Source organism: Pogoniulus pusillus, chromosome Z, assembly GCF_015220805.1.
Source record: "Pogoniulus pusillus isolate bPogPus1 chromosome Z, bPogPus1.pri, whole genome shotgun sequence".
NCBI lineage: Eukaryota > Metazoa > Chordata > Aves > Piciformes > Lybiidae > Pogoniulus > Pogoniulus pusillus.
In genome coordinates this window covers 41,165,375-41,193,153 of record NC_087309.1, presented here as the reverse complement: position 1 = coordinate 41,193,153, position 27,779 = coordinate 41,165,375, and the positions used below count along the sequence as shown (strand labels likewise).

At 52.8% G+C, this 27,779-nt stretch overlaps 1 protein-coding gene across 1 annotated transcript; it reads right to left on the bottom strand.

Moving 5' to 3' along the window:
* On the bottom strand, positions 1-27,779 carry MELK (maternal embryonic leucine zipper kinase). Its single transcript, XM_064176603.1, has 18 exons — positions 27,686-27,779; positions 26,627-26,727; positions 25,688-25,773; positions 24,186-24,302; positions 23,537-23,680; positions 21,585-21,653; positions 20,201-20,293; positions 18,172-18,270; positions 14,317-14,385; positions 12,736-12,834; positions 10,404-10,490; positions 8,724-8,855; positions 8,412-8,558; positions 6,769-6,988; positions 6,008-6,101; positions 3,961-4,129; positions 1,013-1,116; positions 1-344 (listed from the first exon to the last, which is right to left on the bottom strand). The coding sequence occupies exons 2-18, from the start codon at positions 26,688-26,690 to the stop codon at positions 167-169; spliced, it is 1,971 nt and encodes a 656-aa protein (XP_064032673.1). The 5' UTR covers positions 26,691-26,727; positions 27,686-27,779; the 3' UTR covers positions 1-166.

The following is a 27,779-nucleotide window of genomic DNA, read 5'->3' as shown; positions in this document are numbered from 1 at the left end:
TGCAGTCACAGAACGTTTATTAGGAATTGGCATGAAGGAGTTGTGCAGAACAAGCAAAGGTAAGGTTAAAAATCCCCATGGAGACAGCTGTGGTCCAAGGGCAGCTGTCAGTGTGGCACCAACCCTTTACCTGTGCAGGCAGGGCATCTGGCAGCCCCAGTTCCAGTCACAGGTGGCAGCTGGACAAGATGTCTTCTACCAGGCTTTTGTAGACCCAGGCGTCTCCCTTGAGCCGCTGCCGTCGGATGCCCACTACGCCAGCTGTGCCCAGCTGGCAAACCTCCAGCTCAAACACCAGGGACACCCTGCCCAGGTCCCAGTGTCGCTGGCACCTCAGGGTGTATCTGTGCACAGAGAGGAGACACAAGAGGATCACTCAACTCACAATCACAGCATGGTGGAGTTGAAAGGGACCTCTGCAGATCATCCAGCCCAACCGCCCCTGGCAAGGCAAGGGCACCCCAGGCACAGGGACACAGCCAGGTGAGGTTGGAAGGTCTCCAGAGAAGGAAACTCCACCAGGTCCTCACTGTGTGGTTTGGGATTAACAAGAGCACCTCACAGGTGTTGCTCTATTCAGGAGAGACAGGGAACTACTGAGGAGTCCAGAGGAGGCTCTGAAGATGTGGAGGGGCCTGGAGCATCTCTGTGAGGAGACAAAGGCTGAGAGCCCTGGGGCAGAGAGCCTGGAGAAGAGCAGCCCCAGGGGGGATCTGAGCAATGCTCAGCTAAAAGGGTTGTGGGGGCAAGAGGATAGGGCCAGGCTCTGCTGCTCAGTGGTGCCCAGGGACAGGACAACAGGCACAAACTGGAGCTCAGGAGGTTCCAACTGAACAGGAGGAGCAACTTGTTTGGTGTGAGGGTGCTGGAGCCTAGGCTTGAAGATCATCCAGTTCCAATTCCCCTGCCATGGGCTCTACCGGATGATCTTTAAGAGCTGGGACTGGATTGATCTTAAAGGTCCCTTCCTTCTCTGTGTGGACAAGTTGAAGCCATGCCATGTACTACTCACCCACTGAGGACATATTCCACCTGCTTCTTGGACAGCACAGCCATGAGGTCACTCAAGACATGGTCTGGATTCAGCAGCTGGGTGGTGGTGACGTTGTAGTGTGCCTGCAAGTAGCCAGGAGTGGGAAGGAACAAAAACAACAAATCACAAAAGTCTTTCCTCCTGGAACTGAAAACAACAAAAAGTTTACACTGAGAAGAACTTGAGAAATGTGCAACCAGGATGAGAGAGACCTCAGCTGCCTGACGCTGAGGACTGAACAACAGCTGCTGGGCAGCTAACCCTGTAGAGGTCAAGAGATGACAGGAGCAGCATGGTGCTGAGAGCAGCCTCGTGAGCACCCCGCAGCTGGCACTGGGCAGCTCTGACACTGAGAAACAGGCATGGCATCAAGTGGCCTCTGTTGGACCTTAATGGCTTCTCAGGGACCTCAGTGGACCTAGTGACCTCTTGGAGACCTCAGTGGACCTTAGTGGCTTCCTGTGAACCTTAGTATACCTTAGTGGCTTCTATGGGATCTCAGTAGCTTCTCAGGGACCTCAGTGGCTTCTCCAGGGGCTTCTTGGGATAAGGCATGGTCATGTTAAAAGCACTGAGGTAACTCACTGCTCATGAGCTTACTGCTGCAGGGGATTGGTGTCACACTTAAGTGTGGTAAAAAGAGTTGCCCACTGAGGGGTCTCATGGACAGCTTTCAGATGAGGAGAGGCTGAGGGAGCTGGAGGTGTTTAGCCTGGAGAAGAGGAGGCTCAGGGGTGATCTTATTACTGTCTGCAACTACCTGAAGGGGCATTGTAGCCAGGTGGGGGGTGGCCTCTTCTCCCGGGTAACCAGCAATAGAACAAGGGGACACAGTCTGAAGTTGTGCCAGGGGAGGTCTAGAGTGGATGTTAGGAGGAAGTTCTTCACAGAGAGAGTGATTGGCATTGGAATGGGCTGCCCAGGGAGGTGGTGGAGTCACTGTCTCTGGAGGTGTTCAAGCAAAGCCTGGATGAGGCACTTAGTGCCATGGTCTAGTTGATTGGTTAGGGCTGGGTGCTAGGTTGGACTGGATGATCTTGGAGGTCTCTTCCAACCTGGTTGATTCTATGATTCTATGAGGGAACATCTGTGTCACTGTACCAGGCCATGGGTGCCTGTGCTAGTTTGAAGCAAGCTAGAATGTTTTGGTAACAGAACTAGATAACAGGCAGTGAAATGAAAACAATTGATGTCAACTTCTCTCACAGTCTCGCTGAGAACTCTGGGAAGAAGAAGAAAACATTCTCCATTTTGTTTCTCACTCTTGCTTTTGCCTTAGACCTGGTCACATCTCATTAACCCTGCTCCTACTAACCTTGCTCCCTAACCTCTTGGCTGCACCTCTCTTCTTCCTGAGAACTGGGGTAAGGTTGAGAGGGGCCGGGGGAGGTGTTGGGGTGGTTTGAGAGCCCCTCCTGGGGACTCAGGTTTCTGGGAGGGGAGTTGTGCTTTTGTATTGTTTATCCTTTGTATATTTCTGTATATAATTGTATATAACTGTATATATTGTAAATAGCTGCTTGTAAATTCTGCTAGCTGTAAATAAATTGCTTCATCTATATTCCCAGGGTCCGTCTGAGTTAGCTGGGGCAAATACAAAAGTGTGGGAGGGGAGGGGTAACCCCCAAACCATCACATTGCCCCATCTGCCTGCTGAAGTCACAGAGGCAGAGGAGAGGGAACAAGGTGGTAGAGCAGCCTGAGCAATGAAGGCAGGACGGGGATGCTCAGTGGCCTGCTTCTTAGGGAGCCCTGCAGGCCTTGCCACGTGCGCTGCAGCACTGTGCCAGCATGTCCCATCTCCCTCTGCACTGCTCCAGGGCTCCTAAACAGGCACTACTCATTCTGCCTGTGCTATGGGGGAAGGGAAACTGCTCCTGAAAGGAAAACTTCTGGAGACACATGAGCCAGCTCCAGAATGATGTGCAGCCAGGACTCTCCTGCCTGACAAGCTGCTCAAGTCTGCAGCCCCACAGACTGCCCTGAACTTGTGTGGCTGCCATTTTGCCTCTGACAAGGGCCTCTTGGGCAAGCTCCCAGCTGCACTGCAGTGGCTGAGCTCCATGTATTCAGGCTGCAAAGCACAAAGGGGGCTCTTTTACCCACAGGCAGCCTCCTGCCACCTGAAGCAGACAGCCACCGGAAGGAGCACAGCACCAACTGCCACAGAGCTTCTCCTGTGGTCCTCCTGCCTCTCAAACACATCAGCCACGTGTGCAGCTGCAGATTCCTCCTGGTGTGACACTTGCAGGTTGATCTGGAGTGCTACACACACAACAGTAGTGTTCATAGGATCAGGGAATGGTTTGGCCTGGAAGGGACCTCCTAAAGGCCACCCAGTACAAACCCCCTGCAGGCAGCAGGGACATCCTCAGCTACATTAAGTTGCTCAGAGCCTTGTCTAGCCTTACCACTAATGCCTCCAGGGATGGAGCCTCCACCACCTCCCTGGGCAGACTGGGCCAGGGTCTCCCCACCCCCACTCTACACAACTTCCTCTTGATGTCCAACCTAACTCTGCCCTGCTCCACTTCCAAACCACTGCCCCTCAGCCTAGCCCCACAGGCCCTTCTCAGCCTGCCTGCAGGTCCTCCAGCCCTCACATTATCATCATCTTGGTGGCCTCCTCTGGAGCCCCTTCTCCATCAAGTTCAGGTCTCTTGTGTTGGTGGCCCCACAACTGGACACAGCACTGCAGATGTGGTCTCTCCAGAGCAGAGGGGCAGGATGCCCTCCATCCATCTCTGGCCATGCTGAGACACTGGAACAGATTGCCCAGGGAAGTTGTGGATGCTCTTTCTAGGCTTCAGCAAAATGGGCTGGAAGATCATCTAGTTCCAAGCTCCCTGCCATGGGCAACTTCCAACTCAAACCATTCCATGAATGCTGGACTACAGAAACCTAAGCCCACAGACCAGCAGCCATACCTTGAGTTTCCTTGGGCCATCCCTAGTGCACCTCCTCTTCTTGCTTGGTGTCAGCATTGTGATCACCTTATCCAGGCCTCTTTCAAGGCTTCCAAATATCTTGGCTTTTCTCTTCTTCTGGCTGCTGCCCACCTGAGCTGGGTTGAGATCTAAATCCCCTGGAAGGGCCCTGTTTAAATGCAACAAATTCATTTTTAATTCAGCAATTAGAAGTTAATTATCCAGGTACATCACTAAAACTTCACCAGGCACTGGCAGGATCAAAAAGAACAAAGGGAAGTGTCCTCTCCATGGTGTTGCAAAGGTCCTGGCAGGGAGGTGAAGTCCCTGGAGACTGGCAGAAGGGAAATGTGGTGCCCATTTTTAAACAGGGTGATAAAACAGGACCCTAGAAACAATCAATCTGACAGCCTCACCTCTGTGCCTGGGAACATCGGGGACAGATTCTCCTGGGAACATTAAGGCTGGTGTGGGACAGGGAGGTGACTAGAGACAGCCAGCATGGCTGCACCAAGGGCAGATCCTGCCTGGCCAGCCTAGTGGCTTTCCACAGTGGAGTGACTGCAGCATGGATGCCATCTCTCTGGACCTCAGCAAGGCCTTTGACACAGCTCCCACAGCATCCTGCCCTGAGTTGCAGAGACGTGGCTGTGCAGGGTGTGCTGGCCAGGGGATGAGGAAGGGGCTGGATGGTCACAGCCAGAGAGCAGTAGTCCATGGCTCCATGTCCAGACAGAGATGGGTGACAAGTGGTGTCCTCAGGGGTCTGCACTGGCACCAGTGCTGCTCAGTATCTTTGTCAACAAGACACTCTGAGGCACCTCAGCAAGGCTGCAGGTGACACTGAGCTGAGTGGTGCTGTTGTATGCCACAGGGCCAGGATATTGTCCAGAAGGACCTGACCAAGTTGGAGGGCTGGCTGAGGAGAAGTTTCTGAGGTGCAGTAAGGACAAGGTCCTGCACCTGGGTCAGGGCAGCCTTGGATTATCAATCCAGGCTGGAGGTGATGAGATTGAGAGCAGCCCTGCGGAGGACTTGGGGTGCTGGGGATGAGAAGCTGGACAGGAGGCAGCAATGGGCACTGGCAGCCCAGAAGGCCAAGGGCAGCCTGGCTGCATCCAAAGCAGCCTGGCCAGAGATGGAGAGAGGGGATCCTGCCCCTCTGCTCTGCACTGGGGAGACCTCATCTGCAGGGCTGCGTCGAGCCGTGGGACCAACGGGCACAAGAGAGCCCTGGAGCTGCTGGAGAGGGTCCAGAGGAGGCCACCAGGATGCTGAGAGGGCTGCAGAACCTCTGCTGTGGGCACAGGCTGGGAAAGTTGTGGCTGTGCAGCCTGGAGAAGAGAAGGCTGCAGGGAGGGCTTAGAGCTGCATTTCAATAGCTGCAGGGGAGCTGCAGGCAGGCTGGGGAGGGACTGTTGAGAAGGGCCTGTGGGGCTAGGCTGAGGGGCAGTGGTTTGGAAGTGGAGCAGGGCAGAGTTAGGTTGGACATCAGGAGGAAGTTGTGCAGAGTGAGGGTGGAGAGACTCTGGCCCAGGCTGCCCAGGGAGGTGGTGGAGGCTCCATCCCTGGAGACATTCAAGGTCAGGCTGGAGGTGTCCCTGTGCAGCCTGCTCTGGCTAGAGGTGTCCCTGCTGTCCATAGGGTTTTGGACTGGGTGACCTTTGGAGGTCCCTTCTAACCCAAAGCATTCCATGACTCTAAGGGCAGCCTGATAGGTCCTGTGAGAGTAAGCTGAGATCCAAGCCCAGAGATGTGCTTAGAACCTGCAGCTCCCTATGGCACTGGAACAAGGAGGAGCTCACCTGAAGGCACACAGCAATGTGCTATGAAGGAAATTATTTACCTTATAAACCCTAAAAGCTTGAAAACTAAACCCAGTTGCCCAACTTCTGTCTGCCTTCAGTGCTTTCTGGTGAATGTCAGAGTAAGTTTGAGGGAGGTTTTTAACCAGGAGGAGGGAAACAGAAGCCTGTTGTGGTAACCAGGCAGTGGATGAAGAGGGCAGTCCTCCTGTGAGTCAGAAGTGGACACCAACACCTTTTACCTTGCCTGGTGCAGAACTTCAGCTGCTGTGCATCCATCTGGCTCTGTGGGGCTTGCAGGCCTCTTCGTTGGGGTGGCAGCAGGGAACTGGCTCTCTGCAAGAAAAGCACCCAAACCACAGCTGAGTTTGTTGCTGCATGAAGGATTTTCTCTCCTTCAGAAGGATGTCTCACTGCCATCAACTGCTTCTTACACCCAGGCCCCCCTCTACCCTACCTCACAATGACAGGTTTTACATACAAGATATTAAACCATCTCCTTCTGCACTGAAAACAAAACAATACCAAAACCCTGCAGCTGAGCTCCCCACACAAGACCTGGAGCAACCACTGCAGGTCACCATCAGAAGCTTGAGGTGGAAGAAGGTTAGAGTGGCCTCTCTGCTCTGCTACTGGGCCCTCCAGGATCAACACCAAGCAAGTCCTTGAATGGAGTTGCTCTTCTCCAGGATGGAAGCTTGAGGAGAAGATAGGGAAGGTGGGGAGACACTGGCATAGGCTGTGGATGTCCCCTCCCTGGAGGTGTTCAAGGGTAAGTTGGATGAGGCCCCAGCAACCTGGACATCCAGATCCAGCTCCCTGCCATGGGTAAAGCCATGGAACTGGATGACCTGCAAGGGGGGTTGGAAGGGGATGATCCTCAAGGTCCCTTCCAATCCAACCCATTCGATGGTACTAGAAAATCCAGGCTACATTCCCATTGGAATTTACAACCATTCCTGGAGCAAAGCCTGTGCTATCATCACTGATATTCAAGACATACCTGCCAAGGTCTGGAAGGGAGTGGTTGGCACTTGTGCCTCAAGCTGTCTCTTTGGGAAAGGAGTCTTTGGAGAAGGCAGCATCAGGGGCATCTCCTTCCCTAGAGCTGCCTGTGTGTTAATGTTCTCTTTGTTTCCATCCTTTCTTGAGGCCACTTTTCTTGTCACTGGAGTGGATGCTGGGAATTCCCTGTCCTCCAGATCAGCATCATGGCTTGGATGCTACAAGAGATGTGACAAAAGACACTGAGTCAGGGAAGCAACCAACCATGGAACCTTAGAGTCACAGAATGGCCTGGGCTGGAAGGGATCTCCAAAGCTCATCCAGTCCAACCCCTCAGCACTCTAGTGGAGGGCGTCCTCCACTAGATCAGGTTGCTCAGAGCCTCGTCCAGCCTGGCCTTGAGCATCTCCAGGGCAACCTGTTCCAGTGTCCCAGCACCCTCCTGTGCATAGCTTGTTCCTCACATCCAATCTCAATCTGCTCTGCTCTCATTCCAAACCATTGCCCCTTGGTTACTGAGCAAACCAGCCCAGAATCTTTCCAGACTTCTCAGACCCTCCAGAACAATCTCCAGTAGTCTGCCCATCTCTTGACCTGCTCTGCCAAATCCTTCAGCTTCCACATTTAAGGCAGATTTAGGCTTGGACATCAGGAGGAAGTTCTGCACAGTGAGGGTGGTGGGACACTGGAACAGGCTGTGGATGCTCCCTCCATGGGGGTGTTCCAGGGCAGGCTGGATGAGGCCTTCAGCAACCTGGGCTTGATGATCATTGAGTTCCTACCCCCCTGCCAAGGACTTTGCCCATGGCAGGGAGGATGGAACTTGATCTTCAAGGAGGCCTGGAACTGGATGATCTTCAAGGTCCTTTCCAACTTCAAAGACCTACCTGCCTAGCTCCAGCCTTGCTCCAAGATCTTGATTAGAGCATCACAGAATGCCTCAGGCTGGAAGGGACCTCAGAGTTCATCTGCTCCAACCTCCTCACCATGGGCAGGGATTCCTCTCTACTAGACTCAGCTGCTCAAGGCCTCACCCAGCCTGACTCTGACCATCCTTAGGCAGGAGGCATCCACAGCCTGTCCCAGAGTTTCACCAACCTCCTACTGAAGAACTTCTTCCTCAGCTCCAGTCTGACCCTGCTCTGCCTCAGCTTCAAACCATTCCCCTTGGGCCTGTCTCTAGGCACCCTCAGGAAAAGTCCCTCTGCAGCCTTCCTGCAGGATCCCTTCAGGTACTGCAAGGCAGCTCTGAGGTGCCTCTGGAGCCTTCTCCTCTCCACGCTGAACACCTCCAGCTCCCTCAGCCTGTCCTCACAGCAAAGCTGCTCCAGCCATTGACCATCTTTGCTTGCTGTACCTTATCTTTCCCCCATCACTTTTCCTCCTCACTGCCTCATCCTCCAGCTGCTGGTTTCATGCACCTCAAGAAGCCAAAGCTCAACTTCTCATCACATGAACCACGGCCTAAAGGAAGGCACAATTTTGCTTAGACACTTCAAACATTTCTTTACCCACTCTGTGGCTTCCCTTGGCCAGGGTGCACCACACCTCTTGAAGACATCATTTTTACAGTGAGAAGAGGCTTTGGGATAAGGGCATCTACTTATTTTTGCAGGAACAGGTTATCTGTTCTCCAAACACCTGCTTTTTCCTCTGTGCTTGTAGAAGGAACTCTTCTGCTGGAGACTCTTCAGATGCTGAAGCTGCATCAAGAATCTCCATGGACCCAAAGGCAGGTGGCAGCTGATTGAGGCCTGGCACCTCTCCCTTTGTCATGACTTTTTCAGGCTGAAAAGAAAAGATTCAGCTGAGATTACACAATGCAAAGCAAGATTTCATCAGGAAAGCTTCATTAAACTCTAAACCTTACTGTTCTATAAGCTGTTAATTATTGGTAACAAACTCGTTGAGGTTTAACTTAAGTTTTTTGCTCTGGTGAGTTTGAAAATCTACCTCGAGGTCTGCAGGTGATGTGGTGCTGCCATGGCCCTTCAGAACTGGTGGAACCCTTAAGGAGACTCCTTTGCCACGAGCCTTCTTGGATCGAAGCAAGAGGTAGGTGGCTGAGATCTGGTCATATTTCCACTGGGAAGAGAAGAAAGCAGAACAAACATAATCCCCTCTTTAGAAGCACAGCAAAGACAAAGCAAAATCAACCTCCAGAAAACTTATGAGTTACTACAGGTTGTTCTACCTGATGGGCATACTTGATGTTTTATCATCTAAGGGATGAAAGGAGCTGGGAGAAAGGATGAGGGATGACCTCTTCTCCTTACTAGCAAGTGACAGGCTGACGTTGTCATTGCCACCATCTGTGATGGGCTGCACCCAGAGGAGTGTGGGCAGCAGGGCAAGAGAGGAGATTCTGCTGAGACCTCACCTCCAATTCTGCCTCCAGTGCTGGTGTCCCCAGCAGGAGGACACAGAGCTGTTGGAGAGAGTACAGAGGAGGCTGCAAAGACAATCCAAGGGCTGGAGCAGCTCTGCTTGAGGATAAAGTGAGGGAGCCAGAGGTGTTCAGCCTGGAGAGGGGAAGGCCCCAAGGACATGTCAGAGCTGCCTTGCAGTGCCTGAAGGGATCCTGCAGGAAGGCTGCAGAGGGACTTTTCTTAAGGGTGTCTAGAGACTGACCAAGAGGGAATGGTTTGAAGCTGAGGCAGAGCAGGGTCAGACTGGAGCTGAGGAAGAAGTTCTTCAGTAGGAGGTTGGTGAGACTCTGGGACAGGCTGCCCAGAGAGGCTGTGGATGCCTCCTGCCTGAGGGTGTTGAAGGCCAAGTTGGATGAGACCTTGAGCAGCCTGGGCTGGTGGCTGGTATCCCTGCCCATGGCAGGGCACTGGAACTGGATGATCTTTAAGGTCTCCTCCAACCCAAACCATTCTGTGACTCTATGCACAAAGAATCAATCAATTCAGTCTGAAGAGAGACTTTTCAGTCAGGGTGAGGCTGGGAAATGTGTCCTGCCTTAAGAGTCCTCTACAGCTCACAGGAGCACTGCTGACATCGAAGTTCAATTCCAGGAGCAGTCAGGGTCAGTTTTTGTCATGCGTACTCACAAATGACTAAAGATACTTTGGCTTTGTTTTGTAAATCTGTGAATAATAACACACACACAAAAAAACCCAAAAGACCCACCAGAAGTAGTTTAGGTCTGGGAGATGCTCTGATACTTTTGTCTTATCACTTTTTTATCCCCCTTCTTTACTTATTGAACCACTTCAAAGCAAAGAGGCAGCCCAGCTGTACATTTCTGAAAGCCTCTTCTGACTTTGAAGGGATTCAGAAGGATTTTTATATGGTGGAAAAATCACAGTTTTCCTTTTATTGTCATTTTAATAAGCTGGGGAAATAACAGTAAGCAAATACAGAAACAAAAGCACTGCAAATACAGTAGCAAGAAACATCATGAGCACAATTAAAGCAAGAAAAAAAGGAGGGTGGGGGGAGGAAACCAACCCAAACCACAATTTTGACTCTAGAGCTGTAGTTGTAAGCTGGAGGCCTGCTGGAGATCCTTAAATCTCAAAAAGTTTAGAAACTCAGAAGAAAATAAGTCAGCATCACTCTGAATACAGCAGATTTCACTGTCTGACTCTGTTTAATTGCTACAAATGTTTGATACTTAATTCTTACCTGTCTTATCAGCTCCAGGATGCTCTCCCTGCTCTGTTGGTGGAACACAGAAAGCTCTGCCACGCAGTCTTCATCAAGGTGTTCCAGCTGCAACAACAGAGGATCACACTGTCATGGAATTGACTGGGTTGGAGAAGGCTACCCAAGCTCACCCAGTCCAACACCAACCCAGCCCCACCATGGCAACTAAACCATGGCCCCAAGGGTCATGGCCACACTCTTTTGGAACACCTCTGACCATGGGGACTCCACCACCCCCCTGGGCAGCCTGTGCCAATCCCTGACCACTCTGGCAGCACAGAAATAGTTCCTCATGGCCAAACTCGATGTCCCCTGGCACCATTTCAGGCCAGTTCCTCTTCTTGCATCACCTGAGACCAGGCAGACGAGCACAACCCCCACCTGGCTGCAGCCTCCTCTCAGGGAGCTGCAGAGAGCAATGAGGTCTCCCTCAGCCTCCTCTACACTAAACACCCCCAGCTCCCTCAGCTGCTCCTCCCCAGCTCTCTTCTCCAGACCCTTCCCCAGCTTTGTTGCCCTTCTCTGGACCTGCTTCAGCCCCTCAGTGTCCTTGCAGGAGAGAGTGTCCCAGAACTGAACCCAGCACTCAAGCTGTGGTGTCAGCAGTGCCCAGCACAGGGGCACAGTCCCTGCCCTGCTCCTGCTGCCCACGCCACTGCTGATCCAGGGCAGGATGTCTACTGAAGCATGAGGCTTCCATGGGCTCTCACAATCCACATCTGCCCGTGGCACTGCCAGGAATCCCGGTGGGATGAGCCAATTACCCATGATCTTACACCCTCTATTTTAAATAGCCAACATCAGAGCTAACCCTTGCAGGGATCAAACTGGAGGAGTCACACACAGCTCCACAGTCTGACCCCTCCTTGGAGAGAGGCTGCAAATTCAGGTCAGGAAAGCTGACAGCAGAGGAGATTTTCAGCAGTGTGGAAGCCACCCTCTCATCTGATCATGAACATTCCGAGCTGCCAGAGGTGCTCATCACTTCCAGAGGCAGTTGGAAGGGAAGCTGGGAGCACAGGGAACCTCTTCTTTAGCTGGAGGAACAGTGGCATCCAGTGGCCAGAGGGAAGCATGGGCTGCAGAGCTGCTCATAGCTTGCCAGGGCAGCTAGGTGGAGCTTTACCTCCATATTGCCTGAGCCTCTCACACAAGCACAACACAAGACAGAAACAGGACCAACATCTCTGAGGCTGCCTCAATCCCTCTGCCCATGCTGCTGACAAAGTGCTCAACAGCACTGATGCCTCAGGAGTGGGTACGGGGGCAGTGCTGCTTAACATCTTTGTGGCTGACTTGGGCAGTGGCACTGAGGAACCCTCAGAAGGTATGGGGGTGACACCAAACTGTGTGGCCCAGATGACAGGCTGGAGGGAAGAGATCCATCCAGAGGCACCTGCACAGTCTGCAAAGCTGGCCACAAGACAACGTCACAAAGTCCAACAAGGTCAAGGGCAAGATTCCTGCAGCTGGCTCAGGGCAATCCCAGCACAGATGCAGGCTGGGTGAGCAGTAGCTGGAGAGCAGCCTGGAGGAGAAGGCCTTGGGGGTGTCAGGTAGTGACAAACTCCCCAGGAGCCAGCAATGGTTGCTGGCAGCCCAGCAGGCAGATGTGTGCTGGGCTGCAGCCAGAGCAGGGAGAGGAGCAGCACAGGGAGGGGATTCTGCCCCTCTGCTCTGCTCTACTCTGAGCCCACCTGCAGCACTGCCTCCAGTTCAGGGGCCCCCAGCACAAGAAGGACCTGGAGCTGCTGCAGAGGGTCAATAGGAGGCCACCAACACACTTGGAGAGCTGGAGAACCTCCCCCGTGGGGACAGGTTGGGAGCAGTTCAGCCTGGAGAAGAGAAGGCTGCAGGGAGACCTCAGAGCAGCCTTGCAGCACCTGAAGGGGCTCCAGGAGAGCTGGGGAGGGACTTTGGGCGGGTGTCAGGATGAGGGACAATGGCTTTGAGATGCTCAGGTGGAATCTCCTGGGCTTCAGTTTGTGCCCATTGCCCTGTCACTGGGCACTGCTAGGAAGAGTCTGACCCTATCCTCTTGCTCCCCACAGGTCCTTTAGTACTTGCTGAGCATTGCTCAGGTCCACTCTGGGGATGCTCTTCTCCAGGCCCCACAGCTCCAAGGTTCTCAGTCTTTGCTCCTCAGAGATCTGCCCCAGAATCCTCAGCAGCTTTGTGGCCATAAAGTAGTCAGGGCCACCCCAAAGGCCATCTCTGGAGAGAAGTTTTCACCCCCTATGGTGTAAGGATGGCAGAAGGCCTGTGGAACTGACATGAAACACTTCATGAATGATGCCACAGGTTTACTCACTGTATATTTGCTCTGCCACTGGACAGCATCAGAGTAGCCTTGCATCAGCCAGGGGTGGCTCAGCAGATGTTTGACTGTAATTCGCTTCTTGGGGTCCACCTGGGGGGCAATGAAGAACAAGCTGATCCTTCAGTGACTGAGGAAAACTGATGGAACCATTTGTCTGCTGCTCAGAGCTTTAGGGTGGTTAGAACCGACAAGGAAACTTCAACTGTGTCAAAGGGAAGGTCAAACATGTGGCCTCTGAATAGCAGTTATGGAAGCTAGGCCTGCCTGAGGAACTGGCCTGAAATGGTGCCAGGGGAGGTTGAGGTTGGCCATGAGGAACAATTTCTGTGCTGCAAGAGTGGTCAGGGACTAGAAGAGGCTGCCCAGGATGATGGTGGCACCCTTGTCCCTGCAGGTGTTCCAGAAAGGCGTGGCCATGGCAGTGCTGGGCTGCTGGTTGGACTGGATGAGCTTGCAGGGCTCTTCCAACCCAAACAAATCTGTGGTTCTGTGACTCCTGTCCCAGGAATCTGGAATGTGGTCTTGGTTGCTCAGATCCAGCCCAAATCCATATCTGATGTGAAGCCATCTTCATGTGCTCATGAAGCTTTCAGTTACAGAGCAGAGTTCGGAGCGACCAAGTGCTGGCTGCCTGAAGGCTTTCTTAAGCCTGTAAAGGGTTTCTACACAAATCACTCTCCTCAACTTCTGGCAGAAGGCATCAGTCCCTCCTCTATGTGGTGTTCTGTGGAACCACAAGCTTCTTTGGGTTGGAAATGCTCTCCAAGCTCATCCAGTGCAGACACCAACCCAACCCTGACAGGGACACTAAACCATGGCCCCAGGGGCCATGGCCATACCTTTCTGGACCACCTCCAGACATGGGCACACCAACACCTCCCTGGGTTACCTGTGCCAATCCCTGACCACTCTTGCAGCACAGAAATAGTTCCTCATGGGCAATCTCAACCTCCCCTGGCAGCATTTCAGTCCAGTTCCTCAGGCAGGCCTAGCCTCCATAACTGCTGTTTAGAGGCCATCTGGCTCCAGACTTCTCTGAGGGAGCGGCAGAGAGCAAAAAAGTCTCCCCTCAGCCTCCTCTTCTCCACACTAAACATCCCCAGCTCTCTCAGCTGCTCCTCCCCAGCCCTCTTCTCCAGATCTTTCTCCACCTTTGTTGCATTTCTCTGGATCTGCTCCAGTCCCTCAGTGTCCTTCTGGGAGGGTGAGACCCAGAACTGAATGCAGCACTCAAGTTCTGCCCCCTCAGCAGTGCCCAGCACAGGGGCACAGTCCCTGCCCTGTTCCTGCTGCCAGAAGCTGATTCTTGCTGACCCAGCCCAGGATGCTGGTGCCCTTCTTGGCCACCCAGGCACTGCTGACTCACCCTGCTGCTGTCACACAGCACCTCCAGAGCCTTTTCTTCTGGGCACTTTCCATCCACTCTGCCCCAGCCTTGAGCCTTCATAGGGTTGCTGTGACCCAGGGGAAACACCCAAGGGCACTTGGCCCTGTTAACCTCATCCCATCACCCTTGGCCCATGGATGCAGCCTGGCAAGGTGTGAGCCAGTAGGCAGAAGCAGCTACTTTACCTGCAGCATCTGGTTGAGCAGCAGAGCACTGCTGGGAGACAGCCACTTGGGAACAGTGTATTTTCCTCTCTGTGGGAAAGAAGGGGATGCAGAATGAGCCCTGAGTAGTCGAAGCTCCTGGGTGACAGTGACAGCTGCCCTGGGCTGGGCAGGAAGAGCAGGCACCTGCCAGCTCAGCTTTGGCAATAAAGCCCATGAGCAGCAAGCTCAAAACCCAGCTCTGGGCACAGAAAAGGCAGCTTGCATGCTGGTCTGTGCCTCCTGCATCACTTCTGCTGCTCACCTGGACCTCACAGCCCTAAGGCACTGATGCCGTGGGCAGTGGCAGTGGGTGCAGGGTGGGCAGCACTGTGGGTGCCTGCTCAGCCCTGGCACTGCTTTGGGCACAGGCAGGTGACACCCAGGGTGAGTTCTCACCCCAGGGTGAAGGCAGGGACCACACCACAGGGATGGCAGGTGAGCTGCTGCCAGGTGGTGGTGTTATTTTGGGGTGTGTGTGTGGGGTGTGCTGTATTTATCATGTAAGTTTCTCTAACTGAAATGCTCCTTAATGATTCATTATTAAATGTTATTCTGGTGTTTCCTAGAGAAATTGAAGTATTACTTTCTCCTCTCTGTGAGCTGTTCTTTCAACCTAAAATATATTTTAGGAATACACTTATTATTTTGCATTTATGTATGTATTTATTTGGGGGGTTACTTGTTATTTCAATTTATTTGTTTGGGCTTTGTCCATTTCAATTTAACTGAGTTTTTAAATTTCATTTATTATTTAGGTTTAGTTGGGTTTTAATCATGATTTATTTATGGGCTCTTCATATCTTTATTATTATTTAGACTAAATTATTTGTGCTTTGTTTTCAAATTTGAAGGTACTTGCTTCTGCTGGCTTGGGCTTCCTCTCCTCTCCTCTCCTCTCCTCTCCTCTCCTCTCCTCTCCTCTCCTCTCCTCTCCTCTCCTCTCCTCTCCTCTCCTCTCCTCTCCTCTCCTCTCCTCTCCTCTCCTCTCCTCTCCTCTCCTCTCCTCTCCTCTCCTCTCCTCTCCTCTCCTCTCCTCTCCTCTCCTCTCCTCTCCTCTCCTCTCCTCTCCTCTCCTCTCCTCTCCTCTCCTCTCCTCTCCTCTCCTCTCCTCTCCTCTCCTCTCCTCTCCTCTCCTCTCCTCTCCTCTCCTCTCCTCTCCTCTCCTCTCCTCTCCTCTCCTCTCCTCTCCTCTCCTCTCCTCTCCTCTCCTCTCCTCTCCTCTCCTCTCCTCTCCTCTCCTCTCCTCTCCTCTCCTCTCCTCTCCTCTCCTCTCCTCTCCTCTCCTCTCCTCTCCTCTCCTCTCCTCTCCTCTCCTCTCCTGCTGCCTTAGATGGTCTTTCCCCTCCTCTCCAACCTCCTTCTCATCTGCTGGCTTGAGTTTTCTTTCCTCTCCTCTCCAACCTTCTTCACTTCTGCTTGTTTTTTTTTCCCCTCTTCAACCTTCTTTACTTCTGATTTGGTTTTTTTTCCCCCTCTTCAGCTTTCTTTACTTCTGGTTTGGGTTTTTTTCCCCCTCTTCAGCCTTCTTTACTCCTGGTTTGTTTTTTCCCTCTCTTCAACCTTCTTTACTTCTGGTTTTGGTTTTTCCCCTCTTCAGCCTTCTTTACTTCTGGTTTGGTTTTCTCCCCTCTTCAGCCTTCTTTACTTCAAGTTTGGTTCTTTCCACTTCAACCTTCTTTACTTCTGTTTTTTTCCCCTCTTCAGCCTATTTTACTCCTGGTTTGGGTTTTTCCCCTCTTCAACCTTCTTTATTTCTCATTTGTTTTTTTCCAGCCTTATTACTGGTTTGTTTTTTTCAACTTATGCCTGTTTTTTTTTTTCCCAGCTTATTCATTTTTGGTTTATTTCAAAACTTATTTATTTCTGGGGTTTTCAAACTTATTTATGTATGGTGCTTTTCTCAAAGTTTATTTATGTGGCTTTTTTCCCCCCTCTATTTTAAATGCATTTATTTATGGCTTTTAAAAGGTGTTGTATTGTTTTTAAATTCATTTTTTTAGACTTACTTATTTCTGTATTGTTTTTAAATACATTCATGATCCCCTTTTATTCATTTCTACTTTTTTTAAGTCATTTTGTGATTTCAGTTTGGCCTTTCGTGCTTTCAATGTATTTATTTTTGTGGCATCTTTGAATTTATTTACATTTGTGTTGTTAAAAAATATTGACATTCACTTGTCTGCAGGTTTTAAGTAAATAAACAAACATTTGTGTGGATCTGTTGTTTTGTTTTTAGTTCACTGTTTAAATTTATTTGTGAGTTTGGTTTCTTTTAATTCTGACCAGAAGGCAGTAAGTAGTAAAAATGCCTTTTTTTCAGACCTGAGGCACAGCCTAAACCACAAACCACACTCACCAAGGATCACTTCTCCATGAGAATGGGCTGGAGTTGTGAAACTCCAAAACCACCCATCCTTCATGGTACTTTTCATAGCTGGGGCAGTGCCAGGGGAAGATACTGGCAGGCTCCACTCTGCTGAAGGGGCACTACCACCCAGACCACTCCAAGCACAGCTGCACTCAGACGTCCCCACCACCTCATTGTCCCTTCCCTACCAGTCCCTCCTTTCCCCTCCCATTATCCCCATCTCCTCCTTCTTTCCCCCCAACCCCTACCCCCCTTTCTTTTCCCCCAGACTCTGTTCCTCCTTCTCCCTCCCATCCTCTCTCCCTTTTCCCCCTTATCCCTATCTCCTCCTCCTTTTCCCCCAAACCCTCCCTTTTTGCCCCACATCCACAGCCTCTCCTTTTTAACCCCACATCCCCTCCCTTTCCCCACCCATCCCCAGCTCCTCCCTTTTCCCCTCACCATCCGTTCCCTTTCCCAACCTCGCAATGAATTCCAGGATCTGCAACATGTGAAATTCAAACCCCACGACTCTAAGTGGCCTCATTTCCACTGGATTTCATTTCACAAACACAAAAATTAAAACTAAAGCAGGGTGGAAGCTGCACACGATTTTGTTTCAGCTGCACCCAAACTAAGGCTCAAAACTTGGTTGTCTTGATTGGAAGGGACCTTGAAGATCAACTCCTCTGGGATTTCCCCACGGCAGGGGGGTTGGAGCAAGATGATCTTTAAGCCAAGGTTGCTCAAGACCTCGTCCAACCTGCTCTGAAACAGCCCTGCAGGGTGAGGTCTCCACAGAGCAGAGCAGAGCAGAGGGGCAGGATCCCCTCTCTCCATCTCTGGCCAGGCTGCTTTGGATGCAGCCCAGGCTGCCCTTGGCCTTCTGGGCTGCCAATGCCCATTGCTGCCTCCTGTTCAGCTTCTCACCCCCAGCACCCCAAGTCCTTCTCCACAGGGCTGTTCTCAATCTCATCACCTGCAGCCTGGATTGATATCCAGGGCTGCTGTGACTCAGTGCAGGACCTTGCCCTTTGCCTTGTTGAACCTCAGGAGGTTCCCCTCAGCCATCTCTGCAACCTGCCCAGGTCCCTCTGGGTGGCTCCCATCACATCCTTCAGTCTTATCAACAGCACCACTCATCTTGGTGTCACCTGCAGCCTTGCTGAGGTGCCTTAGTTTGTCTCACTTACAAAGACAGTGAGTAGCACTGGTGCCAGTGCAGACCCCTGAGGACACCACCTGTCACCCATCTCCATCTGGAAACGGAACTATGAACTACTGCTCTCTGGCTGTGACCATCCAGCCCCTTCCTCATCCCCTGGCTGTGCCTGGGCAAACAGAGAATCATGGATTTGCACATTCACATCTCTGCAGTTCAGGGCAGAATGCTGTGGGGTCTGTGTCAAAGGCCCTGCTGAGGCCCAGAGAGCCATTTGCACTGCCTGCTGCAGTCACTCCACTGTAGAAATTCACCAGGTACTTACCATAATCTTCCTGTACACGCCCATGACATTGTCATCATCAAAGGGCAGGAAGCCACACAGCAGAGCATACAGCAGCACCCCCATGCTCCAGATATCTGCCTACAGAACAAAAAAGCAAGTGGAAATTCACAGACCTGGCTTGCAGAGCCCACACACCACTCACAACCAGCAGGCTCCTTCTGGGCACAACTCATCTGTCCCAAGGGGAAGCACACAACACACATTCAATTGCCAATGCACACAAGCAATGTCCTCTCCTCAGTTCACCAAACTGCTGCATTACCTCCAGCCTAGAAGGATTTCACTGGCAGAAATGGAATCAAACTCACCACAAGAGATTTCCAACATGTCACTGGTTACAGCAGCTCCCAGCACAGCTATCAGTGACTTGAAAGCCCTAAAACAGCCTGAAATTGTACCAGGAGGTTGAGATTGTCCACGGGGAACAATTTCTGTGCTGCAAGGGTGGTCGGGGATTGGAACAATCTACCCAGGGTGGTGGTGGAGCCCCCATGGCTGGAGGTGTTCTGGAAAGGTATGGCCATGTCACTCAGGACCATGGTGTAGTGACCACGGTGGGGTTGAGTTGGACTGGGTGATCTCAGAGGGTTTTTCCAACCCAAGCAAATCCATGATTCTCTGTTTGCCCAGGCACAGCAAGGTCTATGTGCCCACAGCACCTCATCCTGTCATTCCCTCTTGGAGACCATGACGGAGAAAGAGGCTTGGAAATCACAGTCTCGCACAGTGGTGGGGGTGTAAGGGACATCTGGAGATCACCCAGCCCAAACCACTTGCCAGGGCAGGAACACATGCAGGCAGGTCTGGAAGGTCTGTAGAGGAGACTCCACAACCTCTCTGGACAGCCTGCTCCAGGGCCCTGCCACCCTCACAGTGAACGTGTTTCCTACACAGAACCTTCTCTGCTCCAGCTTGTGCCAGACTCCATGGACAACACAGGACCAGGAGTGAGAGGCCATGGACAATGAAAGAGGAGAAATCACTGAGACCATCCAGCAGCACAGCAGCTCAAGAAGCTTGAAAGGGCAGCAGTTATGGCATTTTGGGTGGTCTGATGAAGGCAAGCAGCAAGTCTTGGGACCTGGAATCATGAAATACCAGGTTGGAAGACACCCCAAGGACCTTTTGAGGTGAGACAAAGATCTGCAGCAAGAGTGGGTGGCCTGGTTTTAGCTGGGACAGAGCTACAAGAGTGTCTGGGGTCCATGATGGAATTTGGTGTGAGAAGAATGTTGACCAGAAACTGGTGCATGGGTAGTAAACAGAATAAATTAATGACTGAAAGAATATATAGGAGTAGGAAGAGGGCTGAGCTGTAGCTTCCTATAGGCACAAACATGCAAAAACATCTGCAGATGGTGAAGGATTGAGAGGAGGAGTGGGCAGACACTGGGTTTGGGGGCTCAGCAGCAAGGGAGGGATGGAAGCCCTCTGCTGTGAGGCCAGGCTGGGAGAGTTGGGGGTGTTCAGCCTGGAGAGAAGGCTCCAAGGACACCTTCTGGTGGCCTTGCAGTGCCTAAGGGGCCCAGCAAAAAGCTAGGGACAAGCTTCTGAGCAGGGTCTGTTGTGATAGGCCAAGGGAGGATGGTTTGGACTCAGAGATGGAGAGTGGAGAGAAGGGAGAAGTGTTTGGCACTGAGAGTTTGGAAAGCCTGGCCCAGGGTGCCCAGAGATGTGGGAGCTGCCCCATGGCTGGCACCATTGCAGGTCAGGTTGCTTGTGGCTGTGAGCAGCCTATTGTGGTTGGGGATGTTCCTACTGGCTGCAGGAGCTTGGACTGAAGGCTTTGAGGGTCTCTTCCTACCCAAACTCTTCCATGACCTGTGACCAAGAGCTCTGTAAGCTATCCCAGGCTGTCATAGCTGAGCTTTGTCACACAGCTCCTGAGGCCCACATGGGGCAGGTTATCTATTGGTATTTGAGAAGCCAAAATGACCACATCTGAACCTCCTCGCCTCCAAAGACATTAAGAGAAAGCATCTCCCTGACCTCCAAAGCTGTCACCTACCTCAGAGCCAATGTATGCCTTGCCCTGGATCAGCTCTGGTGCTGCATAGGCTGGGCTGCCACAGCAGGTGTTCAGGTGGTAATCAAGGCCGCCCTGATAAGGAAAAACAGACAGAAACAAGGTCACAGTGGAGCACTGTCCCTAACACAGCTCAGGTCTACTCCCAGTGACACGCTGGAGGCTTTGTTCTCCTCTCCTGGGTACCCACATCCACCTTATGTTTGGGTTGGGGTATTAAATACCCATGCAGATGGTTTAGCAGTAGGAGCATTCTCCAGCAGCTGAGACTGCAAGCTGCTCATCCATCTGTGAACCCAGCAGCCCTCTCCTTTCCTACAGGTCCCACCTCTCTCCTCTTCACAGTTAGAAAGGGAAGAAGCAATCTGAGATCTCCTGAGCATGAGGCTATCTGGGCAATTATCCCAATATGCATGGATTGATTTGGGTTGGAAGGGATCTTTAAAGCCTTTTACTGGAGTAAGTCCGTGAGAAACATTTCAAGTACTTCTTGTTAAAGCCATGATTCCTTTGCCTCAGCTTTACTCTAAAATCACAGTAACAGAACATGGTGCCAGAAAGATCCCAGTTGGAAGGGACCTCTAGAGACCATCCAGTCCAACTCCCCTGCCAGAGCAGGATCATACAGCACAGGTCACACAGAAACACATCCAGTGGGGTTGGATGCTCTGCAGAGAAGGAGACTCCACAACCTCTCTGGGCAGCCTGCTCCAACCCTCCAGCACCCCCACAATAAACAAGTTGCTTCTCCTGCTCAGACGGAACCTCCTGGGCTCCAGTTTGTGCCCCTTGCCTCTTGTCCTGTCACAGGACACCACTGAGCAGAGCCTGGCCCCATCCTCTTGCCCCTCACCCTTCAGATATTTGTACACATTGACACTTTTCTCCTCACACAGAGGTTCCAGTTTGTTAGCCTGGACTCTTTCCACAGCAGTTCCCTGCCCCTCCTGAACTGAGAAGCCCAGAACTGGACAAAACACCCCAGGTGTGGACTCACGAGGGCAGAGCAGAGCCAGAGGAGAATCTCCCTTGCCCTGCTGCCCACTCTTCTTCATACACCCCAGGAGGCCACTGGCATTTTTGGCCACAAGAGTATGTTGCTGACTAACATGGGACAAGCTATGTTGGGCCTCCAAGAACCTGAGTGAAGTTAAATGATATAAGGAGAAGGAACTTTGGATCAGTCAGACCTTCTTCACACTGGATTGTTTAACAGCACCCACTTAGAGGTCAATCTGACAATCAGAAAGCTCTTAGAAACTAAGTTCAGCCTCAAGGAAAAGCCCAGAGCACAGAGGACCAGGTTTCTGACTGGTACCTATGTGTGTGCAGCAGCTGATTCATGCCTGGTCTGTGACTCTCTTACCTTGGGCTTTGCACAAAGTCCAAAGTCTATCAGCTTCAGATTATGGTCCCCATCAATCAGCAGATTTTCCTGGTGAAAGAGAAAGTGCTGATGACTTCTGCAGTCCAGTACTCGGGGGTACACATTTTCATTCATCTGATTTCTTCCTCTCTTTAGCAGTTACCTAAAACTCAGAGAGTTCCAGCCTGGTTTGGGTCGAAGGCACCAACCCCCCGCAGGCAACAGGGACATCCTCAGCCACAGCAGGCTGCTAATAGCCACAAAAAACCCTGACTTTGAATGGTGCCAGCCACGGGGCAGCTCCCTCTTCCCTGAGCACCCTGGGTCAGGCTGTCCCCATCCCACACTCAGGGTCAAACCTTTCTCCCTTCTCTCCACTCTCTATCTCTCAATTTGAGTCCAAACTATCCCCCCTTGGCCTATCACAACAGGCCTTGCTCAGAAGCTTGTCCCCAGCTTTCTGCTGGGCCCCTTAGGCACTGCAAGGCCACCAGAAGGTGTCCCTGAAGCCTTCTCCTCTCCAGGCTGAGCAACCTCAACTCTCCCAGCCTGACCTCACAGCAGAGGGCTTCCAGCCCTCCCAGCACTGCTGTGACCTCCTCTGGCCCTGCTCCAACAGGTCCCTGTCTGTGCTGAAGACTCCAAAGCTGGACACAGCAGTGCAGGGGTGTCTCAGCAGTGGTGCAGAGGTAGAATCCTCTCTCTTAGCGGAAACTCAGAGGATGACAACCAGTTTGCTCTGGAGGCTGAAGTAGCTTTCTCATGAGGAGAGGATAAGGGAAAGCAGTTTTTAGCCTGCAGAGAAGAAATCCTCAGTGGAGAGCTCATGGGAACCTTTTAATACCTATAAGGAGGGCACTGCACAGTGGCACCATACAGTCTGCCTCCAGCTAAAGCTGCTTAACATCTCTGTAGGCAATGGCACTGGGGAACCCTCAGCAGGTATGGGGGTGACACCAAGCTGTGTGGCCCAGCTGAAAGGCTGGAGGGAAGAGATCCATCCAGAGGCACCTGCACAGGCTGCAGAGCTGGGCCCAAGCCAACCTCACGAGGTTCAACAAGGCCAAGGGCAAGATTCCTGCATCTGGGTCAGAGCAATCCTATCACAAATTCCAACTGGGTGATCAGTAGTTGGAGAGCAGCCTGGAGGAAAAGGCCTTGGGGGTGTCAGGTGGTGACAACGCCCCCAGGAGCCAGCAATGGTCACTGGCAGCCCAGCAGGCAGCTGTGCGCTGGCTGCAGCCAGAGCAGGGAGAGCAGCAGTACAGGGAGGGGATTCTGCCCCTCTGCTCTGAGCCCACCTGCAGCACTGCCTCCAGTTCTGGGGTTCCCAGCACAAGAAGGAGATGGAACTGCTGGAGAGAATCCAGTGGACACCACCAGGATGCTCAGAGGGCTGGAGACCCCCTGCTGAGGAGACAGGCTGGAAGAGTTGGGGCTGTGCAGCCTGGAGAAGAGAAGGCTGCAAGGAGACCTTAGAGCAGCCTTGCAGTTCCTGAAGGTGCTCCAGAGCTGAGGAGGGATATCTGACAAGGGCTGGGAGCACCAGGATGAGGGACAATGGCTTTGAGCTGGGAGAGGGGAGACTGAGATTGGAGCAGAGGAAGAAATTCTCAGCAGTGTGGCGACACTGGCACAGGTTGTCCAGGGAGGCTGTGAGGCCCCCTGCCTGGAGGTGTTCAAGGCCAGGCTGGATTAGGTCTCATGCAAGCTGGGCTAGTGGGAGGTGTCCTTGCCCATGGCAGGGAGCTGGAACTGGATGATATTTGAGGTCCCTTTCACCCCAACCCATTCTGTGCCTCCATGACTGTATGTAAGCAGTAGTGATCCTGCTTCAGACGATGCAGGTACAGAGCTGTAAGCACAAGGGTGCAAAGGGCATCGGTGTCTCTGGCTTCTAGTGCAGAAATGAAGGAGGTAGACCATGGCAGTATGGTGGTGCTGAGGCTTACTGGCTTGAGGTCCCTGTGGGCATATCCCTGGCTGTGGACGTAGGCCATGGCCGAGACGATCTGTCGGAAGAAGCCGCGTGTCTCCTGCTCCGGCAGGCGGTCCTTGGAGATGATGTAGTCAAACAGCTCTCCCCCGGGGCAGTACTGCAGCAGGAGAGGGGCACAGACATCTGCAACACACACAGGGGACCTGCACAGCAGCAAGAGCCCTGGGCAGCAGCTACACCACAGCTTCAGCTGCCTCTGCTCCACCTCGGCAGGCCCTGGGCCAGGGCTGCAGCTCAGAGTCACAGGCGGCAGGGGGTGGAAAGGGCCTCCGGAGGTGACCTCATCCAGCCCCAGCCAGAGCAGGGCCACAAAGGCTCAATCACACAGGAAGGAGGCCAGGGGGTTGGAAGCTCTCCAGGCAAAGAAATTCCACAGTCTCTCTGGGCAGCCTGCTCCAGCCCTCCAGCACCCTCACACCAAACAAGATGCTCCTGCTGTTCAGGTGTAACAGTCCTGGAGTCCAGTTTATGCCTTTGGTCCCTTGTCCTCTCCCTGGGCACCACTGAAAAGAGCCTGGTCCCTTCCTCCAGGGATGGAGACTCCACACACAACCCCTCAGGCTGCTGCTCAGGGCCCTGGCACCCTGGCAGCAAATTCTTACCTCCAGGACCATGAATATTTTCCTGCTTGTCTCCACCACGTGATAGAGCTGGCAGATGTGCTGGTGACTTAAGTTCTTCATGGCATCAATCTCTACTTTCACTCGAGGCAGGTCATCCTAGGAGAAAACCACAGCAAGCTGTGACACCGGTGACTGCTCTGACAGCTTGCAGATGACAGACAGCATCAGGCTGTGCTGCCATGCAGGATATCACAGCATGGCTGTGACAGCAAATCACCCGAAGGCAGCTCAGCAACAGCTCTGCTGCTGCTCCCCTGCCATACTGGCATACTGGTCAGCAAGGCCCAAAGCAGCAGATGTGAAACAGCTGCTGTGTCCTCATCAGCATTCTGCCTGAACTGCACTAAAACCCTTTAACTTCTCAAATTTACAGCCAAGATTTCACAGAGCCACAGAATGTTAGGAGCTGGAAGGGACCTCCAGAGATCATCCAGCCCAATGCCCCAGCCAGAGCAGGGTCACCCAGGACAGAGCATACAGGAACACAGCCAGGAGGGGTTGGAATCACTCCACAACCTCACTGGGCAGTCTGTTCCAGGCCTCCAGCACCCTCACCGTGACAAAGTTTTCCCTTCTGTTCCCTGGAACTTCCTCTGCTCCAGCTGCACCCACTGGTCCTTGTCCTGTCCTTGGGCATCCCTGAGCAGAGCCTGCCTCCATCCCTCTGCAGGCTTCTCTGCTCCAAACTCCCTCAGCCTGTCCTCACAGGCAGATCTTCCACTGCCTGCAGCAGCTTGGGGGCTCTGGGCTGGACTCTCTCAAGCACTTCCTTGAGGTCCTTCTGCAACTGAGGGGCCCAGAATTTGCCACAGGATTTCAGAGGTGGCCTCAGAAGGGCAGAGCAGAAGGACAGGAGAACCTTTGTGACCCACTCACCACAGCACTTCTGACCCACGCCAGGATACCTTTGGCCTTCTTAGCCACATTGCTGGCCCTTGGGCACCCTTCTGTCCCTCTCCTCTGTGCTGTTCTCCAACAGGTCAGTCCCCAACCTGTCCTGGTCCCTGGGGTTGTTCTTCCCCAGCTGCCAGACTCTCCCCTTGCCCTTGCTGGATTCTGTTCCATTTCTCCCCACTTAGCTCTGTAGCCTGGCCAGGTCTGGCTGACAGCACAGCCTGAGGGCTGTCATCACTGATCTCAGTTTAGTGCCATCACAAAACTTGCTGGCAGTGCCCTCTGTGCCCTCAGCCAGGTCATTGATCAAAATACTGGACAGCTCTGGTGCCAGCACTGGCCCCTGCAGGACCCCACTACACACAGGCCTCCAGTTGGACTCTGTCCCATTAACTACAGTTCCCTGAGGGGCCCACCAAGAAGACAGAAGTTCTGTGGCCTTCCACTGAAATTCCTGCAAGCCCAGAGCACCTAGAGTCAATACCCAAGAGAAGCAGCCAACAGCACATTCTGTGGCACCTCACGTCCTGGAGAGCTCCACAAGAACAGGAGATGATGTTTGGACTTGGAGGTTTCTTTTGACTTACCCCTAGGGCAAGTTTGTCCATGATTTTGATGGCCACTTTTTCACCTGTGAGATGATGTCGTGCAAGCTTCACCTTTGCAAATCCCCCTGAAATTCCAAAAGCAAGCAGTTAAAGCTCAGGGTGGGGTTGTTTTCTCATCTGTACCCACACACCAGCACTGCAGCATGCAGAGCATGCACTGGCTTAGCTGGAGGAAGAAGCTGCAGCTGCTGCCAACCTCCAGGACAGAGTCCTGTCCCCCACAGTGAGCACCAGAAATAGGAAATCATGGGTTGGTTTGAGTGGGAAGGGACCCTCCAAGCTCCTCCAGTCCAAGCTTCTGCAGCCAGCAGGGACATCTTCAACCACAACAGGCTGCTCACAGCCGCAAGCAACCTGACCAGCAATAGTGCCAGCCGAGGGGCAGCTCCCACCTCTCTGGGCACCTTGGGCCAGGCTCTCCCCACTCTCAGTGCCAAACACTTCTCCCTTCTCTCCACTCTCCATCTCTGAGTCCAAACCATCTCTCCTTGGCCTGTCACAACAGGCCCTGCTCAGAAGCTTGTCCCTACCTTTCTGCTGGATCCCCTTAGGCACTGCAAGGCCACCAGAAGGTGTCCCTGGAGCCTTCTCCTCTCCAGGCTGAACACCTTCAACTCTCACAGCCTGGCCTCACAGCCAGCACTACTGTGGCCTCCTCTGGTTCCTGCCTGTGCTGAGGACTCCAGAGCTGGACACAGCACTGCAGGGGGACAGTCTCAGCAGAGGGGCAGAATCCCCTCCTTGCTCCTGCTGCCCACATTGATGGGCATCAGCCCAAGGCAGAGCTGGCAATGCATGTTGCCAAGCCATAGGCTCTGCTCTAGAGCTAATCTCCACATAGATGAATGCAATCTGTGCTAACCTAGACTCAGATAAAGCAGCTGCACACATCCCTCTGCAGTCACAGCTGAAGCTTACCTGTTCCAATGGTTTCATGCAATTCGTAGTGCTTGAGAATTTCTTCATAGTCATCCAGAGCCATTCTCAGGGGGACAAGGATCTGTAATTCCTTTCAGCTCCTACAAGGAGAAAGCACAGACAGAGTTCATGCTTTGGGAATGTGGACATTTGCTGCAGTCTGTTTGGGGAGGGTCAAGTGGTAAACAGCTTTCACAGAATGGTTTTGGTAGGCTACAACTACCTGAGGGGTGGTTGTGGCCAGGAGGAGGTTGCTCTCTTCTCTCAGGTGGCCAGCACTAGAACGAGAGGACACAGCCTCAGGCTGTGCCAGGGGAAATTTAGTCTGGAGGTGAGGAGAAAGTTCTTCCCTGAGAGAGTCATTGGACACTGGAATGGGCTGCCCGGGGAGGTGGTGGAGTTGCCGTCCCTGGAGCTGTTCAAGGCAAGGTTGGACGTGGCACTTGGTGCCATGGTCTAGCCTTGAGCTCTGTGGTAAAGGGTTGGACTTGATGATCTGTGAGGTCTCTTCCAACCTTGGTGATACTGTGATAGAGGCCTTTATGATGATCAGGTCCAGCTGCCAAGCCAGCAGTACCAGGGCACCACCAAAACATGTCTCTCAGCACATCTCCACAGCTTTGAAACCCCTCCAGGGACGGGGACTCCACCGCTGCCCAGGGCAGCCTGTACCAAGCCCTGACAACCCTTTTGTAGAAGAAACTGTTCCTCGTGTCCAAGCTAAACCTCTCCCTGAAGGCATTTCATAGAATCACAGAACGGTTTTGGGTTGGAAGGGACCGCAAAGACCATCCAGCCCCAGCCTACTGCCCAGGTTGCTCAAGGCCTCATCCGACCCGGGCTTGAAACACATTCGAGGAGGGGGCATCCACAGCCTCCCTGGACAGCCTGATCCCGCCTCGCCCCCCTCACTCTCAAGAGCTCCCGCACGAACAGGAGCCTGCCCTACCGCTGTCCGATAACGCGCCAGAGGAGATACGGAGAAGCAGAAAGACGCCGCAGGTCCCAGCCCTCCTCTTCCGACCGGCCGCGGCTCGGCCACACCTCTAAGGGACCTACCGGGGAGAGCCCAGGTCGAGACCTCGGTTTCTCCTGGGCCTTACCGCAGGGCGCCCAGCGAGAGGGCCGCCGGCAGCTGGCAGCAGCGGCACAG

Bases quoted from the DNA above. Each gene is read 5' to 3' on its own strand.
- MELK (XM_064176603.1), bottom strand. From the start codon at position 26,690: ATGGCTCTGGATGACTATGAAGAAATTCTCAAGCACTACGAATTGCAT. The intron at 21,654-23,536 runs GTAAGCCTCAGC...CTCTTTCACCAG, and splicing joins CCCACAGGGACCTCAAGCCA to GAAAATCTGCTGATTGATGG. The intron at 14,386-18,171 runs GTAAGTACCTGG...TCTTTCCCACAG, and splicing joins GCGTGTACAGGAAGATTATG to AGAGGAAAATACACTGTTCC.